Source organism: Neodiprion fabricii, chromosome 7 (assembly GCF_021155785.1).
Source record: "Neodiprion fabricii isolate iyNeoFabr1 chromosome 7, iyNeoFabr1.1, whole genome shotgun sequence".
In the NCBI taxonomy this organism is placed as follows: domain Eukaryota; kingdom Metazoa; phylum Arthropoda; class Insecta; order Hymenoptera; family Diprionidae; genus Neodiprion; species Neodiprion fabricii.
In genome coordinates this window covers 24,176,515-24,192,219 of record NC_060245.1, presented here as the reverse complement: position 1 = coordinate 24,192,219, position 15,705 = coordinate 24,176,515, and the positions used below count along the sequence as shown (strand labels likewise).

The window sequence follows — 15,705 nt, the reverse complement described above, 5'->3', positions numbered from 1 at the left end:
GTCGGCGCGGTACCAGCACTACCGGCTTATACACCGAGAATATCGTGGGTCACAGACTGCTCGACGATCTCAGGAATTGATTCCGTCATAATGCGGTGGACGGTCGCTTCGCCGAAACTCCGTTTCCCTTTCATTCTCGACATCGGTTACTCGTGACCACTGCAGTTGGTCCTTCGCTGCCAGGTAAACGGCAGCTGCGAAAGGCGCTTTTTGTTCGTAATCGGATCGAGGTCCTGAAAAGTTGCAGATTCCAGATGCGTAACGTTGAGTTCCAGCTTGTTTGCTTCGGGAAATTACCCAGGCGAGACCGGAATCGAGGAGTAAACGTTCCGTTGCCGCTGTTCTTCGTCGACGGAATATTTTTCGCCTTCTCAGCCACCGTCCGACAATTTCCTCTCACGTTTGTGGCACAACCCGGAAATCGATGGTTCGCGGTGTCGGTAAATGTCCCGAGAGCAACGCTGCTGATGCCGCGACTGGGAGTGTCGCTACCTTTGCAGAGTCTCGTTCCTTTGGGACGTGCTCGTTTTACCGACGTCGAGTAACCCAACGAACCCGACTAGGATTCCCCGTGGCGCGATGTGCCTGTAAGTGCTGCGCGACTTGGTGGATTTCTAAGCTTCCAAGAGCCCGGCGCCAACCCTTCTCCGGAAAACGGCTCGACCCCTGAACCCCCCAGGAAGTAGGAGGGACCGAACGAGAGTCGAGGTTGTTGCCAAATTGTGCTGAATTGTTTGAATTGTTTCGTTTTTTTGGAATTGAAACTTTTAAGGCCATGTTTCGGATGTTTAGTAGCGGTGGTTTCAGCTTCTAAGATACGCATAACTGCGGGGAGAGTTTCCTTGGTAAACAATGCCGGAAAAGCCTTTGTGTCTGAAGTTATTCAACAAGCCGGAGTGGAATGGAATATCAAACAATTTTCTTCCCAACATGACACGGTGCGATACGTAGGCACGAAACAGAGAAACAAACCGATGTAGATACTACCCAACTGTACATCAATGACAAGATACTGTGCAATAAAGAGAAATGAAACGAACGAAGCAAGCATTTTTTTCTCACACCTCGAAATCACCCGATCAACTTTGAATTTGTCGATGGGGATTTGGTTGCGACGTATGTTACAATACCTCACCCTGGTAACAACCCCTCTTAGGATCGTTAGGTATAGCATTTACCGGAGCGGGGTGTGCCGGGGGACGTAGGTAAGTCTGGGGGCGGAGGCTATTCAACAAGTCCGAGAAACTCCTCACTCCGTTCGCGTGTCGGAATAGAAAACAAGCGTATCATAAGGCTTTATACCGCCGCAGGGCGAAATCTCAACCGGTGAAAAGATATCAATATCACGTTTCACTTGCACGATCTGCAGCTGCGAGAATACGAATGAGAAAATGAACGTAACACGCAGATATATTAATGCGGGACTCGCTCCCGAGTGAAATCACCTAATTTCGCGAGGAAAATATTATGGATTTTGAGAGTCGAAATCCGGGGACACGGGTCATACCCTGAAATTTGAGGAGAACAAAGAGCGGTTTTTATTGAATTACCATCACCGATCGATAATCAATTACCTTAAACAAGCTACCTTTCTGCTCGAAGCTTCCATCGTATACCCAACTTATATTTTGCGAGCGTAAAAACACCTGGCTGGTCTGCACAAGATGAGGTTTAAAATTCCCCGAAATTCTACAACGGTTTATCCAGAAACAACACTCGATTTTCTCCGAAAACTTTTACGCAGACTTGAAAGTGTACATTAGTAATATAATAATAACAGTTTTGTGAGAAACTTTTTCATTCAAAGATTCAAAAAATAATATCTACTGTTTACATGTTCCTCAGCCCCGGTATATGTGTATATATGTATATAGACACTTGCGTTTATCGTAGCGTAAAATTCATGAATTTTCAACGAAACTCTACAGCTTCGACACGGGCAATTCTCTGCCACGAAGAGAAAAATTCTCCTGTATTACCAACGTTTTCCGGAAGATCAAATTCTTTGTTGAAACGTGACGGATTGACAAGGGTAGGCTCGACGCGATTCCGGCAAGCGCGCATTCCGCCCGTCTCCAAACGCAGCAAGGTGCATCCGCGTGCATAATATAATACAGAGGTATTTTCGCGGTTGAATTGCTAGCGAAACGTATAGCGGCGGGGCGCGCGCGACAGTCAGCCTGAACTCACCCTCACCCTCACCCTCACCCTCACCCGTACCCTCGCCTTCGCCCTCGGCCTGGACCGCGGCGTGATGCCGACAGTCGAAGTCGAGACTCCGGCGCGCAGCGTTGGGTATCCCGAGCAGAGCGGGTCCCGGGAACACCGGGAAGTGAGAAAGCTGTTCGGGGTAAACGGGTGGTTAACGGGTGGTGGGGTGCACGCCGAGGAGATCCGTTCTCCCGCGTGCGTGTTCGCGAGGAGAGACGAGGCTTTCAGGGGTTTCCGGACGGCAGGGAAAAGTTGGCGGAAACTTCGACGAGCAAGTTCGAGTCCATTCACGCCGCGTCGCGCGTCCCGCTGAATTAATGTAGGACAGACGATAAGAGGTACCCGAAAGCGAGATAAGGATGCTCTCGGAATGGTCCAGCTGTCTCCGGTTTCTCATCGCCGCGGCACTCCTCCTCCCCGACGGTGAGTTCTCCCCAAGACTTGATTCCGCAACGCGCGTTGCAGGGGTGAAACGATTCGCCTGACCGGAGTTCGCCGAGTCGCGGAGCGGTATCCATTGCCTGCCTTGGAGTGCCTCGACACCGGGTCTATCCTCTATCTCACCACGACGCGCGTTAAAATCTCTCGCCTTACCGGCAAGAGACGTGAGGCCGAAGCGCCTAAGCCGTAGAGGATCAGTTTCGTCCGGCGCGTCTTTACTCCCGATCGGGAGGTGCGTGGGTACCGCGGCAGGGGACTGTCTGATTTTGTACCACGTCACCTGAGGCGGAGAGATAGACGAGATCTCATGGATTTCTAACGGACACCGTCACATCTCCTTGCGAAATATCATTTCCTCCGCGGTGTCGCGCAGCCCCGTTTCCCCCCATCTTCTATCCTCGTCCTCGTCCTCCGGGTACCCCGGATTAACGAAGAGATGAAAAGGACCCGCCGATGTAATGTTACATATATATATACATGGGTGTGTGTGTGATTGTATATGTGTCGTCGACAGGGTACACGATAATCTCCCAGCCTAACGCACGCCTGACATTATATTAACCCGTTATTACAGATGTATTACAGTAGCTGATATATATCCAGTTATTCCGCGGCAAAAGAAATTAACTTCATACTCGCGACGTGTGATCCGTTATAATTGCGTATAATGTGTACCTACGTCGGAAATTTATCACGGACGAAAGCGGGCGGGGCGATTTTTTATACAAAAAGTGTTAAACAAAGGTTTTCTCATAGCACGCACGTACTTTTTATGAATTCTTTATACTTTTCTCCGTAAAAGTGAAAAGTACATTGTCAATATAGACTCGCGAAGAAGATTTATTCGAAAATGTTTCAGGATAATATTTTTGCGAGCGTACATCGTAAACTTCTTACTATTCTAACAATAAGTGCAAGTAAAAAGCACGTCATCAAATTCGTAAGTAAGATTCAGAAGGAAGACGAACTCTGATAGTTTATCCGAGTTATTCGTACGTCATGTTTAAAGAGTAAGTCGTACAATTTTTTCTTTTTTCCGACATAATTTGCGGTTAATAAGTATTTTGATACTCCATTAATGAAAAATACGTCGTTTTTACTTAGCGAATTTATACTAAACGTTTGACATAAGAAATATCATATTTGAAATTTCTATCGTTCGACCTAATTTTTGTTATTGGTATGATTATTATTATTATTATTATTATTAGTTTACGAATAATGTTTTTTTTTGTGAATGTACAGTTTCCTTCAACAATAGATACGTTCAGGTTGGTATAAATTTGACAAGTTTAGGTGTGTAGGTACATACCTATACATGTACCACCGCCACCGTCTCAATTCGAAGGGGCATAAATTTTCTTCTTCACTGAGGCTCCGATTTAATATCCAACGCGATGAACTTTTTTTCCCTCCTATTTTTCCCCCTACTCCTCGCGGCATACATGCATATATAAATATATGTATACGTTTACAGGGTCGGTGTACATATAATAATATAATATAATATAATATAATATAATATAATATAATATATACCCAGATGTATGAGATTATATACCTATACATATAATGCAGGAATGTACATTTCTACACAGGCAACGCATGCGGGGGGAGGTTCGAGGATTGGGAAAAGAAATTTACGGTGTATAAAATAGGCGCAAGACGAACGCGTTGCGCGTAGCATACAGACGGTTGCATCAACCGCAATGATGAAATTTTTCGCCCTCTCCTCGGTCCGCCTCGCTGCTCGCCAAATCAGCGAACTCGGCCGGGGGATAAACGGCAGATAATCCGGCTGCCTCTGATTGCGAAACACCGTCCATCCGTCCGTTCGTCCGTCCGTCGGTCGGTCCGTTCGACCGTCCGCCCGTCCGTCCACCGCATCAATACCCACCAACCACCCATATTCCGTTACCCTCCCCGTAGAAATCAATCGGTGTACCTACAACGGAGTCCAGCCCCGATGCTTGCATCACGCGCGTCACACGCAGACAGGGAGGACACGATGCGTGATTTTGGAATTTTTTCAATTTCACGCCTCGCGAGCGTAAATAGCGACACAAGGCCGGTTCGGTGTCCAGATTCCTACTACGGACGTTTGTCAACGTCTTACTCAACCGGACTCAACATCGTCATCGCGGCGAAGGGTTTGAGGCTGGGCAAGATGTCGCTAAGTATCGGTGGTAGGAATCTGGATCCAGAATCGGCCTTGTACCGATCTATTTATGCGTGCACGTGCGTATAAACACATGCCATTACTGCAACGTTTTGCGTTGCGCGTCGGCGTTGGGTGTGAATCTGTTTTGCTTCGTTATCTCGGTCCTTTATTTTTCCAATAAAACGTTACACGTATCACCATTGGAAATGTAACGGCTCTCGCCGATGCAGTTGCGGTTTCCTGTGTAACTCGGGCCGGAAATACGATCCGCGTCTGGCCTACGCGTGCGGTCGTTGTTTATTTCGAATAGATGGTTTAAAAATTTGCTACTATCGTACACGGGTCGAATTGTGCTGGTCTGTTGCACGCTTGAACCTGAACTGTGTGAAAACAGATATCTGTTTCAATTATCACTCTGGCTGAAAATTTAATTTCACGACAGAATTGTTCGCTGACAAATTTACGATGCTACACGCGGATGCTGGGTGATTTTTCATTTCTTACACTTATAACCGCGCAGTTGTATACATCTATAGTACACTCGGGAGTGCGAGGTGGCTGCAAAAGATGATCGAAATGAAGTGTACATCGCTATATATACATGGATATATATATATATATATATATATATATATTTATTATGTATGACATGTATGTGTGTATGTATGGAGGAGTGTGCGCGTGTGTGTGGCAAAAGTGTCCCTCGATAGGGCGAAGAACGATCAATCTACCGCAGACCTTTTTCCAGCTCCACGTTCCGCGATCTGCGTTCACCGTGAAATTACATCGCGCGGTGAGTTGACAACGCGCGGTTGTCCGACGAGATATATCGCGCAGTTCTTCATAAATACTAAAACATCGTTCCCTGGACTCGACCTGAAAAATAAAAAAAACAAGCGAAAAAGTAAATAAAAATTATATACATTACAAGAGAGAGAGAGAGAGAGAGAGAGAATAGAAGAAAGAAACGTCCGTACAACGGTAATTGGAACACAATTGTCACATTTGTGGCAGCACGAATTAACGTTCACCAACGCGACGCAACTAAAACCGACCAAAAGGCAAAAGTCATTCTCATTACCGTACAATTGTATAACCGAGGGGGAGTATTTTATTCTCGTAAGCCGTCGCGGCGACGTCCGTTTACGTCGTAGGTATGCACGCCGAAACTACACACGTACTTGTAGACTCGTATCGCGTATGCACTTCTTCCGCCCACTTCCGAGTCCCGCGGCTGCACTTTCAGCTCGAACGTACAGACGTTCAGAAAGGGGATGAAAAGGGGCTGCGAGGCGTTAGACCTCCGTCTGTCACCCTCCGCGTTCACATTCGTTTCGCCTCTTATTTCTTCCTGCAAAAGCCGACAATTTTCGATATTGCATTTTCGGTTGACCCTGGCGCTGATGTATTATCATTATCTCGCCCTCCGCCTTTTCGTTCCCTGTCCGGTGGGTTGATGTGCAGCGCCGGCGGTACTTTCGTATTACATGTATAGTAGATATAGAGATACATAGAGATATAGAGAGGGCAGGGCACTCGGCGCGGCGGGGCGCGTACGTGACGGGTTGAATTTGCATAACGTCCTTGCAAATTGTGAATGCGGCCAGCTTTTGGAAATAAAATATGCACCGTTATTCCCGAGGCGTGGCACGAGGACGCGAAACGCCGGGGGCGTCGAGGATAGGCGGCGAGGGGGTGAGGGGGTTAGGGGAGGGGATGTGATTTAAGGGGTTCGCGTCGTTCTCCGCCGCTCCCCGAATAAATTTTCACCCTGCGGAGAGAAAGCGACGCCGTACAGCGTACACGGGGAGCGCATAACCCGACGCTGTACCGGAACGACAGGGCGCCCACACCTAATTCGCCTAACGTGCCAAGAAATAACCACTTATACCGAATTCGCCGCGAGGTTTCTCCGACCGCGACCCGATCCGTCCAACGCGTGCGTGCCTCGCACATACTTACCGCGCTCATCAAGGGGGGTGCCCGTTTAATCGCTACGCAGCAATCTCCGCGGTTTCTATCCGGTACCGCAGCTCCGCCGTCCCGCGGGTCACCGGCTCCTGACAAAGGAAGACGGTTGTATCAGCGATTCTCGACCACGCGATTATAGTTAATGCGCCCACATGGTCTGCAGCGTGTATAATGTAGGTAGACGGGCGAACCTGGCAGCGCGGGAGGGAGGGAGGGAGGCGCAAGGGTTGCCTCGACTGAATACTCACGGAGATATAATCGTCGCAGCCGACTGTCCAACTTCGCCCCAATTCCCATCGATTATTCAAGTCTTAAGATTAATTGGCTTTGATCGGTATTGCCGGCCACGTTCGCGAGCAAATAAAACTTCCCCAACAACTTGACCCTTTGAAATTCCTCGAAACTGGGTATACGAGGGTTCTCGAGGTGACTGATTTCAAAAATTGGCTCGGATCTGATATATTTTCAATATTCAAAATTGCGAATCTGACATGAGCGAATAGGATCAATTTTCATATTTTTAGTCCGCTGTATTGAACCGCCATCTTGAATTTTGATATTCTGACGTCGGATTCGTTTTCAGTGACCCCAAAAACCCGAGATTACAGAGTTCCACTTTTCTAGTCCGCACAAACTTGCCGCAAATACATTTATTCTGTAAAAACATACATTTTGAACGCTTTGTTTATTGACAGCGCTCACTATATTCGTGGAATTATGGTGACCCCTATCAAAATATCATCAATTGAGTAAAAAAAAAAAAAAACACGAATATCTCAAAAATTGAATATAAATCTTGAATAACCGATTCAAGAATGGTATCTCATACGTATATGAGACGCCGTGCCGCAAAAGGTTGAATCGTCTTACAGTACCACGCAACGTATTCCAATGGCCATAACACCGGCGTTCGGAATATATCCCGACTCTTTGCTTCCCCTTCATCGTCCCGCATCGCACGCATAGCCCGCAGGCGGAGCAGCGCCGAGATTGATATACCTACCGAATAGGACACAGGAAGAAGGAAGAAGGAAGAAGGAAGAAGGAAGAAGGCCGAAGGCACGGAGCCGTTACGTTTGCGTTACGCGTCCGCGTGGATCAACGCGGTAGGTGGAGGACGGTGTGCCGGGGCGCAAGAGCAACCGGGTCGTCGTACGGAGCTGACGATGCGTTTAATTAAACCGTGACGGGGGGTATCAGCCCCCCGCAACGCCCGGTATTGTTTCTCGGGGGCGTATATAGATATACGGCATGCCTCACAGGGCTGAAAAGTTTCGTCCCATTCCCGCGCCGGCGTAATACCGGGACACCCATTGTTGCGGCCCGTCCGCAGACAGTATTACGGTTCATTCGCGAGGCAGCCTCCGCGCTTATGTGCGTCTCCGCCGGGCGTATAATCCTTCCGCGATTCGCGCCATTCCGCACTTTACGCGCCCGTCTCGAGTCCCCGTAGGAACGTTATAAGGCCGTACCTCAGGGTCACGGCCCTTGGCCGACCCTTGCCAAGCATTACCCGCCCTTGTGCCCCGAGCCAGATTATGTGACCTGGTAATGTTTTGCCGGCGTAATTTTAGGACCGTTATTTTTTTTTCCACCCTCGCGACACGTACACCCCTCTTTCGCCCCAACGGGCAACGACACGCACCGTCGTGGTATTAACCGTGACGTATATTCAACGTCACGTGTATAATATACATATATTATATATACGGGACGACGAACGATATACGACGGAGACTGCGATAGAAATTTCTCAACTTTTTAACCACCACGCCTACCCGACTCCCTAGATAGTTGTAGTCGAGGCGAAAAAATTAAGATGAAATGAAAATGGTTCCAGCTCCTTAACCCTTTCGGTCACACGTTTCTCAACTCAATATTTTGATCCGAATTTTGTTACTCGGGGGTTTTCGGGATCGCTAATCGCAAATATTTTGATGTAAGATCCAAAAAAAAAATCTATCAAAATTGTTACTTCCATATTTTAATAGTCATACGAAGTAACAAAGATCATTTGAAATACTAAACAAATTCTGATGAGGCTGGGACATGGAAATTTTTCAGGGCTAAGCGGGTAAATTTGTTCATTTTGCGCCGTGCAAGGGATTCACGATGATTAGGGTATCGGTATTAAAATTTTTGTGAATAGTTAACCGATAACTCCTCGTCGTCTGCTTGGGTCGGGATTTGAAAACTACTCTCGACCGATTCCTGTAAGCACAACGAAGAGTTATACACGGTACGCGACGGGAGAATGCAGGAGTTATTTCGCCTAAAATTTGTACACGCAACAACCGTGCAATACCGTATCACAACGTTCCAGCGAATGATCGTATTTGGGATAAAGTATTACTAGCAGAATGGGGGTGAAGCGGGGTCTTGATGATAACCGTGACGTACGCGCGCGTCATCGTCATTTCGGGGATAGGCGGGAGAAGGGCGGTAGGGGAGGCGTTTCAACCTTCCGTCAATATTGACGCTCGCAAAATACGCTCTAATACGCCGTAATGCGGCATTATTGCCGAACAGGGGCGACAGGGGCGGCTTACAGCCCCGGCCGTCCGCGTCCATTAAACCCCTGCTCCTCGGTGTTCCTGCCAACAACCACCGACGTGGATACACGATTCCGCACATCCGGCGTGTCCCAGCGGCCGAGACCCACTGACTCGAATCGCGTGTAAAAGTAATTACGCTTTTTACCGGCAATGAGCTGCGACGATTATCGCCGCTTCCTCTCGAGCCGCCTGGTTCCTTCCGCGTATTCGCCCCTCTCGTACAGTCGATTCGACCGAATTCGGGTCGGAGAGCGAAGCTCGCGAGATTCGCGGAACGTGGGATGAACGGCGGACGGGGCAGGGATCAAAACACAACCTACGGAGGCGGACGGCTCGGGGCGAAGCTTCTGTTCGCCCCCGAATCCCGTGCGGAAAAGGACCCGTAATTAACGCTAATTGGCCCCGGACGTTTGACTCGCGCCGCGACGCCCACCCCCCCCCACACCCCCCGGCGCGCCAACCCTCCGGGGCACCGTTCGGCTAACGATGAACAAATATTTAACAATCCGCTACCCTCCGCCCCCGCCTCCACGCACGCTGGGATTTTTTCAATTTCGTACGCCCGCAAGGGCATACCTGTAACTTCGTTCGTTCGTAACGGGCGCTGTCGCCTGTCGGTGTCTCTTGTGTGTAACATTATGCGTCGACGATCCGTATGTACCGCAGGTTTGCCATCTCCGCGCGGCGTTTAGTCCTCGTCTTACAAACGATGCGAGAGTGCTCTTTGCCGTGAAAAATGCATAAAGAAGCAAAAGAAAGAAATGTCTTCCGGTGAAATGTACGAAAGAAAGTTTCGTTTAGTACCCGGTGATTTTTATAACCCTAGCCATCCTACACGTTGTGGAGCATTTTTTTCACACTTCAAGAGATTCTCACAGGTATAATATATCAGCTTTATCAACGTTGTAGTTGTCGTGCCGTAGAAAAAATCGAAGCTCCAGCTCCAGGTGTATATGTATAAAGAAGAAAAACAACTTCCAAGTTTCTAAGTAAAATACTACAATTTTCACTTTTCTTCTCTCTCTCTCTCTCTCTCTCTCTCTCTCTCTCTCTTTCTCTTTCTTGCCAAATCGCCAATCTTTTGTTACAACCGTCACGAGTTTTCGGCAAAAATATCCAATCTTTGACGGAGAGGAGGGGATCATGATTTACATATATAAGTAATTATTATTAGTCGTGAGTTGAAACAAAGTTTTCGAGCCTGAAATCGTTTCAAACGAACGAAGCCGTTTTTGTTGAAAACCAAACGACGAGATGTTCCCGACACGTGTCTAAAAATACAACATGTAAATACATATCTATACTATAATTGAAGAATTGCTGTCATCGCGTATGAACATCGTGTAGTTAAAAACAAGAATTGACGAAGCACGTGTAACCGTGGGTGACGTAAGATGCGGGGGGGTCGGAGAGCAAGGGGTGACGGAATCCCTCGGGAGGGATCGGAGTGTCTTGGGAATGATCTGGAAGGAGGATCAAACGAGCGAAGTGTGCGAACGAATGCGTTGCAGAAACGGGTATACAGGCGGCAGCTTGGCTGGCTGTAACGTTCGAGCGAAGAAGGGTGAACTTATTATTTGAAACGGAGCTGGTGGGCGAGTGGCCAGCTAGACTGCGGGCGTAGGTACGAAAAGTGAACGTGCGAAAAGCCGACCGTGCCTCGTGCATAACACGAGGAAGCTAGGTCTAAAAGGCCTTTGTAAAATGAAATCTGTTACGTCAGCCTGGAAGGTACGCGAAACTCGCAAGTGCTACGATACAGGCCCTAGAATCGTCAAGAAGGCTCTGGACGTCTACCTGTAAGGATGCACAGGTAGGTACGAGGATCGCACCCACCTGCGAGTTGGCTTACGCGTGGAAAACGGTCCGTGCAAGGTGAGTCGGGGAGGGGGATTAGGAAGAGAGAGGGAGCAGCGCCGGTTCATGGTTGGTACTCGTATATTAGTCCCGAGTGGTTAAGTGCCCTCCCCTGAGGACAAAAGACGTCTTAATTGCGGGGAAACCTCTCGAGCGAAGACCATTTATAATGAATAAGTAACGACGAAGCGGCGGGCCGCGTGCCCCCCCGGCAGGCAAAGCCTCTTACGAACCTACAGGCAGCGCGGCGTTCGCCTCTAACCGACGTTTTCGTCCCATGCGGGCTCGAACACCGACGCACACAATTCAATGCCAAACTGCCCGGTTGAGGTGCCATTTTTGTACGAACCGTTTACGCGCGTCTTCGGCGCCATCTCTTGAATCGACTCGGCTGGGTCCAACAAAACCCGCGTACAACTGTCAAGGTATTCGTCACCTTCGAACGAAAATTACACCATCGTTATTTTTCCCCGACGATTAATAAACTCCGGAGCACAACGTTGCTTCCAATCTCAAGAGGAAAAAATGACCTCGAAAATAGCCGGTCGAGTTTCCGATTAAAAAATCGTTACAAAGGCGGCGTGAAAATTTTCGGAGTTCCAGGAAGAAGGACGGGGGTGGCGAAAACACGGCAAAAGGCGGATTCTGCGGTTCCGTGCCGCTATACTCGGCCCGACGTTATTAATTGGAGCGGTATATAGGTCCGTATACATATACGTGTAGTTGGGTTACAGAGAGGGAGTCGGGTGCTGCAGGGAAGGAAGGAAGGAAGGAAGGAAGGAAGGAAGGAAGGAAGGATAGAAAAAAGAACACGGACGACTGCGGCGAGCGAAGCCGAGTTGGGAACGAGAACAGAGATTCGAGTCGAGCCGAAGGGGGCGGCGAGGTGGAGGGGGTGGGGCTCGTTAAGGCAATGAAATTAATTCGAATCCAGGTATAATTTAATTATTTTTAACGGTTCAGCGAGCCGCGGCCTCTCCTCGCCCCGGATTATGCTTGCCACCGCACCCCGACCGTCGAACCGCGGGAACTTGAGACACGTCCCCCGATACAACCCCCGCCCCTGAGGCCGGGTAACAAATCGAACCCATCGCCAAAGTCGAGGAACGAGACGCGGAGGGTGAAAGCCGCGGCCTAGAGAGACCGGCGGTATCCTCTTCCTCTTCCATCGTGTTGGCTTTTTCTCCCCTTTTACGCCATTCGAGGCCAGGCCAATTCATTCGCACGACAGGGGAAACCGGCCTGGTGCAGTTACCGGCCAATTAACGATTCTTCTCCGCCAGTTCCTCCCCCCACCTCCCCTTCGCTGCCATTTCCGGTATTCACGGGGAAAGAACGGCGGTAGGTAGGTAGGTACTAGACTTGTACGCGGGGCGCACACACAACAGCCATAGAACTTTTTTCGCAATATTACATATATACGTCATCTATAAGTGGCCCGGCAGTTTTTTTTTTTTTTTTTTATTCGCATATTTCAGGCCGCTTTCGGAATAACCAACAAACGCATAATATATCAACACGGCTGCGTGCCATACCTACCTACCGTGCTAGCGAAAAGTAAAATTTCTATTTCATCAACTCGTTATTCATTCCATTTGCGAGAAACTGCATCCTTGTATATTTCGTAAATATTAAATTACACGGATAAGTCTATTTTTTTTTACTGTACATCGCTACATTCCTGCGAATCATACTTTGTTCCTTTTGTCTCTCTCTATATATATATATATATATACATAACAAATTATGAATTGCAGGTATGTACGTAGTCAACGTTATTATCATGGTTTTTAGTTTGACATTTGTCGCGCATAAAAGTGGACACTTTGTCATCGAGAGTGTAAGAAAGGGAAGGAGAGATGTCGTATGTTCGCCGCGTCGTATTATGATATATGTTCCACCCTGCACGATAAATTTTCATCGTCATAAATTGCATAAGATTCACGCTCGCGCTTATATCATATATACAGCTTATACCTATACCCATTTACCTCTACACACGAAGCCAAAAATTTAGTTACCTCAACTATTTCGTTTCTCTCCATGCGTGTATGTATTGGAGAGATTCGGTTCTCGAACGGAGGGTGTACAACATATATATATATATATGTGTGTGTGTATATCTACCAACCTACTCGACAACACATATATAATCTTCACGTGCGCACACGTGTGTAGTATATCTATATAAACGCGTTCAATTTCCCTCGAGCGAGAAAGTAATTTCTTTTCCTCTTCCTTTCCGTCGTTTTTTTTTTCGTTTTCCTTCTTGTTTTTTTTTTCTTTTTTTTATTTTCTTACTTTGTTGTGCTGTCTTTTCGTTTTCTTTTTTTCTACCCACCTACCCTTTGACCCGAAACCCAAAGTTTCCCCGAGAGTTTTTCGCTCATATTATGCTGTACTATACGTGAAACGTATCCGAACGGTGCTGCGTAATATAAAAAACCTCCACACGATTCGACGGAGCGTAACAATTATTATAACGCATTTCAACGTATACAAATGTAGGTATATGTATATTGTATGCATACACGTGAGCGTAGATTTACAACAAATATATTGTGTGGGATATGTTTTGTATACGTACAATACGTGAGCTGGCGGCGAAAGGCGAGAAAAAGAGAGCGATAATTGACTGGCGACAGGGCGCGAAGAGAGTTTGCGAGGTGGTGGAGGAGGGTGAGGAGGGTGAGGGGTGAAAAGTTTCGGTGAAACAAACTGGTCCCGCAGGGACGAGACCGGGATTTCCGAGGAGAGAACGAACGAATGAACGAACGAACGAACGAACGAACGAACGAACGACGACGACGGCGACGAAAGGCCAACAAGGATCAACGAGGGTTAACGAGAGGGTCAAACCCCGCGTTGATCAACGGCTCTTGGGTGGAGAAGCGCGAGAAGAAATATAACGATTCGCATCGTGTACCTTTCTATTACACTCCGTAGAAGTAACGTGCACGCGTTCCGGCGAGGGATACAAACTCGCGTGTAAAACCCACGACACGAGGTGTGTACGTATAAACCGTCAGAGAATGTATGGTGTAGAGGTTAAAAAGGGAGGTGAAAGCTCCTTGCCCTGCTACGGAACCGCCGAGTTTGAATCATCAAACGCGCCTCTTGAATCGACGCGCCTCCTCGCCCATCCCCTGCACTCAGAACCCTCGACGGATTCCACCCCCGGGCCGTTATAAGGTTTTCCCCGAGTTATACGTCGTACCTACGTATGTATAACGCGGGCACGGATATAAGAAGGCGTATGACCGAGTGCGCGAAACGACTCGCGCGGGAAAAAATTCGAAAACGAAGGAGGTGTAGGTATGGCGGAAGGAGCGAAGGGTTGAAGAGAAGAAGAAAAAAATGGTGTATGGATAGAAAGAGAGAAATAAAGAAGGAAGAAGGATAGGACGAAGGGGAGCCTTGAAATCACGCGAATATCCTGAGGGACAATAGTAACCCGGTGGTGAATTTCTGTTGAAATAACAGTTGAAAGCACACGGCTCTGTGAAAAATGTCGTCCCTCGCGACTGCAAAGCAAATAAAATAGAAAAGGGGCCAGAATCCACCTCTCTCTGCCCGCCTTCTCCTCTCATGCCCACCGCCGCCACTCGCCCACCTTTATCCCGAGCTCTTTTCCACCCCCGGCCCAGCCCAGCCCAACCCACCCCACCCCATTCCGCCATCCTCGCTTTCTCTCTTTTCCCGTATCCGCACGTGCATGCTATGTGTATAATAACCGTACACGTAGAGCGGCCGAAATATACGTGCACACATGTTCCTATCCGCCCGTGCACATAGATCGCAAAAGCATCGCACACACGTAGCCGCTTGGCACAACACACAGCGTCAGACTCTGCCACCGCTGCTCGTCGGCACTCCCCACCTCGGAGAGGTTTTTTTTTTTTTATTACTCCGTCCCTCTTTTTCCCTCTCGTTTCCTCCCTCGACGGCGTGTTGCTCCCGCATTTTTCCTCCTACTCTTTTTCCACCCTCCTCCCACAACGGGAGGGAGGGAGGGAGTGAAACCCCGCGCACAGAGAGGAGAGGAGAGAAGAGGACCGTGCGGGCTGTGGAGGGCGACCACCGCCACCATAAACACAGGTTCGCACATTTGCACAATCCCGGCGATGCGGACGGTAACCCGGACCGGCGGGTGGGGGTGGGGGTGGCGGAGTGCAAGGCCCCCGGCCCCCCGTTCCTACTCGCGGTCGGGGAATAATGCTAAAAGCGGCACGGAGCGGCGGTGCTGCAACGATGGCGGTGCGTTAATATCGTGTTTTTATTTTCTTCGTCTATACAGCGGCTCGGCTCTCTCCATCTCTCCGTCTCTCGCTCTCTCGTTCTCCTAGGCTCTCTACCCGGGGAAAAAAAACCTCACCCTACTCGCCTCGAACCAGATATCTCCCAGTCGCACAATCGAACGGTTTTTCAACGAGGCTGCATGATCGTCTACGAGACATATTTCACGAGCGATCTCTGCAGCCCTTCCGACCACCCTCTCCTCCTCCTCCT

The 15,705-nt window shown here is 48.6% G+C and overlaps 1 protein-coding gene across 2 annotated transcripts in view; it reads left to right on the top strand.

Annotated features, from left to right (window-relative positions):
* Positions 1-2,282: 2,282 nt before the first annotated feature.
* Positions 2,283-15,705, top strand: part of LOC124186658 (kin of IRRE-like protein 2) — a 23,569-nt gene continuing 10,146 nt past the window's right edge. For both annotated transcript variants that reach the window (XM_046578535.1, XM_046578534.1), the window contains exon 1: positions 2,283-2,634. In XM_046578535.1, coding sequence (XP_046434491.1) covers positions 2,582-2,634 — 53 coding nt within the window. In that variant the 5' untranslated portion in view covers positions 2,283-2,581. The remainder of the gene's footprint in view (positions 2,635-15,705) is intronic.